This window comes from Fundulus heteroclitus, chromosome 16, assembly GCF_011125445.2.
Source record: "Fundulus heteroclitus isolate FHET01 chromosome 16, MU-UCD_Fhet_4.1, whole genome shotgun sequence".
Lineage (NCBI taxonomy): Eukaryota > Metazoa > Chordata > Actinopteri > Cyprinodontiformes > Fundulidae > Fundulus > Fundulus heteroclitus.
Window position 1 is genome coordinate 12,633,176 of NC_046376.1, and position 1,902 is coordinate 12,635,077.

The following is a 1,902-nucleotide window of genomic DNA, read 5'->3' on the forward strand; positions in this document are numbered from 1 at the left end:
GTCATTTTCAGGCCAATGGGAAAATGCCTGGAGGTTGTTTGACTTTGAGAATAGAGGAAGATACTTGAAAGCGATTTAAAAAATACATTTAAATGAGGATATCCAAGTTTATTTGGTTAAGACCTGAAGAGAATTAAAGGTGCATAAGATAGAAAATTATATCTTGAGTAATTTATTGATGCATTTTGCGTGTATGAAACAAATTGGTTATCTTTTTCCATTTAGGTTTGATCCAATTGTAAATGAATTGGACTGAGCCATTTTTAGAATGGCTCAGTTCAAGTCCAGACCTCAAAGACCTCCATGGCATTAAAGTTGCTTTTATGGAGGACCAAAACAAAGAATTACAAATAAAAGCAAAAATACATAAAATGTCCAATAAGTAAACCAGTACAATTCAAATGTAGCAATTAATTAGAGTGTGAAAGAATTGTGTAATTAATCATATCTTTGTTTTAAAAAATCCCATTTGTTTACTGCATGTTTTAACTTTTTTTCCCCTCTATTTTTCTCTATTTCTAACACACAGATTGCACACAGATCCTGTACCTTACTTTTGATTGAGAGATATTAGATACAAATGCTACCACATTTTTAAGATTTATGTTAGTGCCATACTCCTGGTTATGAATTACTTCAAATTCAGAGACATTTGTGTCTAAAAATGTTCAAAACAGTAGAACAACACCGACCTGTCCAGGGTGAACCCTGCATCTCGCCCAGTGAATGCTGGAGATAGGCACCAGAAACCCTCTGTGATCCCATGAGGGATTAAGCGGGTCAGAAAATGGATGGATGGATGGATGGATAGAACAATACCATTGTGATTGTTCAATATATTTTTTGATACATTTACATCATTTAACTTGTTAGTATCAATGATAACCCATTTTTAAAATGATTGTACTGTCATCCTCAGCTCCCAGAAGCAGGAAGGATGTCTGTGACCATAAGCAGGACTGACGGGGTCACTGTATTCATTATGATCTCTGACCCTGACAGTCGTTGGCCTCCTCTGTGCCAGATCCTGAGGAGCCTTTGCTACGGCCCAGTGTGCTGCTCCGTGTCTCAGCAGCTGAGGAACATTCAGAGGGCATCTCAGTCTGTGCATGGGGCAATGCACATTATAATTGGGCTGCTTCATATTGGCCTCGGCACCATCCTGCTCCCGAGTTACTCTGGTTATTGGTTTCTGTACGACACTTACTTCCCTGTCTGGTTAGGATCTCTCTTCATTGTATTTGGCGTCATGTGAATTTTGTCGGAGAAGCATCCAAGTCCATGTCTGGCCATCCTCAATGTGATTGTCAACCTGGCTGGAGTTGATTTAGCCATTTGTGCCATAGTGCTCTACAGCATACATGTGGGGGAAATCTATATCTGTGGTATTTCTGTGACCAGAGCGACTACTACCTGTCATATATGCGCACAGCAGGATGCCTTGAGGGTAATTCTCTGGCTTTGATGCTTCTGAAAGGCATCGTTGGTGTCCTGATCGTCCTGTCAGTCGTGGAGCTCTGTGTCACCATCAGCTCTGCTGGGTTGGGGATCAAAGCTCCGAGACGCACCAGCAAGGAACAAAACAAAACCTCGGATGACCCGGAGTATTACAAGCCGCTGCTGGAGGAAGTCACCACCGGGCCTGCCGCCTGAACATCTTTCACTTCCTGTAAACTTTAATCCTGCAGTTTTGGTCCTCTGATGGGGTTAAAAGCTACAATAATCATTTATAATCAGCTTGTTTATAAACCTGGGGGTTTTTCTGCAAGTTATGCTTTTCTATTATCTCGTGCACTTTTGAATTAAACCTCTGCTCATTTTATTCTTTTCACATTTACTATTAGTGTGGGATTTGTTGTAATTTTTTTTGTTCAACAATGTGCATGTGATTTTTTTTCCCAT

General features: G+C 40.2%; 1 protein-coding gene across 1 annotated transcript; it reads left to right on the plus strand.

The window, feature by feature from the left end:
* The first annotated feature begins 937 nt into the window (after nucleotides 1-937).
* On the plus strand, nucleotides 938-1,653 carry LOC105932765 (membrane-spanning 4-domains subfamily A member 8). Its single transcript, XM_012872032.3, is given in 2 exon segments — nucleotides 938-1,366; nucleotides 1,369-1,653. Coding segments are annotated over 2 exon segments (714 nt in total).
* Nucleotides 1,654-1,902: the final 249 nt, after the last annotated feature.